At 41.3% G+C, this 2,303-nt stretch overlaps 1 protein-coding gene across 1 annotated transcript in view; it reads right to left on the bottom strand.

The window, feature by feature from the left end:
• LOC118411873 overlaps window positions 1–2,303 on the bottom strand; it is a 21,993-nt gene that overhangs the window by 18,194 nt on the left and 1,496 nt on the right. The window contains exons 3-4 of the mRNA XM_035814363.1: window positions 1,971–2,198; window positions 230–278 (exon numbers count right to left, since the gene is read on the bottom strand). Coding sequence (XP_035670256.1) covers window positions 230–278; window positions 1,971–2,198 — 277 coding nt within the window. The remainder of the gene's footprint in view (window positions 1–229; window positions 279–1,970; window positions 2,199–2,303) is intronic.

Raw genomic sequence — 2,303 nt, 5'->3', positions numbered from 1 at the left:
ACCTTTTCAGGAAATGATATAGGAAAATTCTTGTACACAACCAGTTTCAACTTACTTGCCTACGTTATTTTTTAGGAAAGTTTGGACTTCTTTCATGTACATACTAAATATTGAATCCCCTGGTATATTACACTCAGGGCCCACTATATATAGCACTAAGTAATATTTTGGACCCCCCCATTGTACTTGACGGATATGCATATTAGGTACACATGAACAGTTGTCTTACGAGGACGAGTTGTAGGAGGCGGGTCCGGTGTTGGTGTTGAGCAGCAGCACTGTAAAAACATATGATGTGATGATCATTTGGTATCATGTATATGCAAAAAAAGCGTTCTGCCAAGTTGATTTGATTAGAAGTAGTCCACTGTGTTCTGCCGATGCAGTGGTCTGGACACTTTGCATCAGCACTCACTCTGGATGATTAGTGGCAGAGCCATATACTGCCGTTGATTTGATTGTATGGATGACGTCCATTTTCGGCCGGTTCCAAAGGAAAAAAAAAACGTTTGGACTATACTTTTATATCTACTCATCTTGCAGCTGCTTTGTCTCGTACAAGCAGCTGTAAGATGAACAAATATGCCACCAATTGTATAAGAATATAGCTGAAAACACATACGTTACAGAATGTTACCGTCAATTCCAAGGTCAAAGAAGAATCAAAAGGAGGAATCTATTGTTCGCATACCATATTGTGTGTGTTATGTTATTGTTCAACGTTTCTGACCACGTATATTGCATAATTTTTTCTTCGCAAGCTCATATATGTTTTGGGGTTTGAGGATGTCATTCATATATAAAATCAAATGGCTTTACTAAACTTGTTGAACCTGGCACAACACGTGTGAATTAACACGACCAAAGGGTCAAAGGTTGTTCAGTGAAGGATGGTGGATGAGAAGACCGCAGATCTGGCGGAAAGTTCAGTCTTTTCAGCTTATTAGAAAAATCATTTCTAATAACTACAGATTAGTAAATATCAATTTGCGCATACGTGATTATGTAGCTTTCATCATTATGCAAATGAAAAACATAGCTTTATTGCAGTGGTATGTGCCAAAGTAGAAAAAAAGATATTATAGGCAAATAAACCTGATGACGACATCCATATGGCCCCCCAAATCAGATTCAGAATTCTTTCATGCCCATCTATCAATAGTCGTTACGGCCCCATTATATTTTAATTCATAAAAGAGAGAACAATAGAAAGTCAAAACGCCAATTTAGCCAGGTGAAATACCTTGAAGCTGACGAATGATCAAGCTGACCAGAGAACAATTAATCTAATTCTTCCAGATTGCTTTCATCCACCATCTTTGATCGGCAATCTTGAATTGTCTAAAATAGTTTTTTATACATTTAACCCCAAAACTCAATGGAAGTAGACTACAAACGTTCAGATGAAAGTGTTTTGTAAAATGTAAAAAAGATAAAAGAATTTGATTAAACATAACCTGATTTTACCGTCGCTAATGACATGGTCCACCATCTTGGATTTTGACCTCTAACGTCATCAAATTAGCATAAATTCTGAATATTTTGTCATATAGATAAAATAAGATTATATAGGATGTTAATCATATAGGAAAACTAGTGTGGTCTAGCAAGAAAACCTTGAAAACTTGATGATTTAAACCGAAATTAGTAAATTTGGTAAAACATGCCTGTTAAACACCCGTTGCCATGGCAACACGAACAATCACAAACGCATAGTTTTATCATAGAATTGTTGCCAACAATATTTAGAAAAACTTTCCCAATCTCAGCACACTTCGATTCGTTCGGCAGTTATACGGCGTCAAAGTTTGCGCGGTCACTGTTAGCCCCCCCCGCCCCCACCCCCCCACCCCGTGTCATTGGATTAGCACCTTTCATCTTTGCCATACATGCACTTAGATGGCACTAAGTTGTTCTTACCGACCCGTGCGGCCCGGGCGGCCCAGCCGGACCAGGAGAGCCAGGACTACCAGCCGGACCGGGAGAGCCCACGGCCCCGGGGTATCCACGCGGTCCCATCGGACCAGCAGTGCCTGTCGTGCCGGGAGGGCCTGGGTTCCCACGCGACCCTGTCAGACCTGTCGCACCAGCGGGACCAGTCGTGCCTGTCGGACCAGCGGGACCAGGAGGACCGACAGGTCCGGTAGAGCCATCTCTGCCGTCCCTTCCGGGTTCTCCCTGGTTCCCAGCCAAACATCCTGAGCGGATAACAATATTCACCCCATTGTTTTTATTTTCACAAAATGTGACAACGACGAAGATATCTAAAACCCTTTTATCAGGATTTCCACAAATATCATCTA

Source organism: Branchiostoma floridae, chromosome 3 (genome assembly GCF_000003815.2).
Source record: "Branchiostoma floridae strain S238N-H82 chromosome 3, Bfl_VNyyK, whole genome shotgun sequence".
Taxonomy (NCBI): Eukaryota; Metazoa; Chordata; class Leptocardii; order Amphioxiformes; family Branchiostomatidae; genus Branchiostoma; species Branchiostoma floridae.
This window is presented reverse-complemented; position numbering and strand designations above follow the sequence as displayed.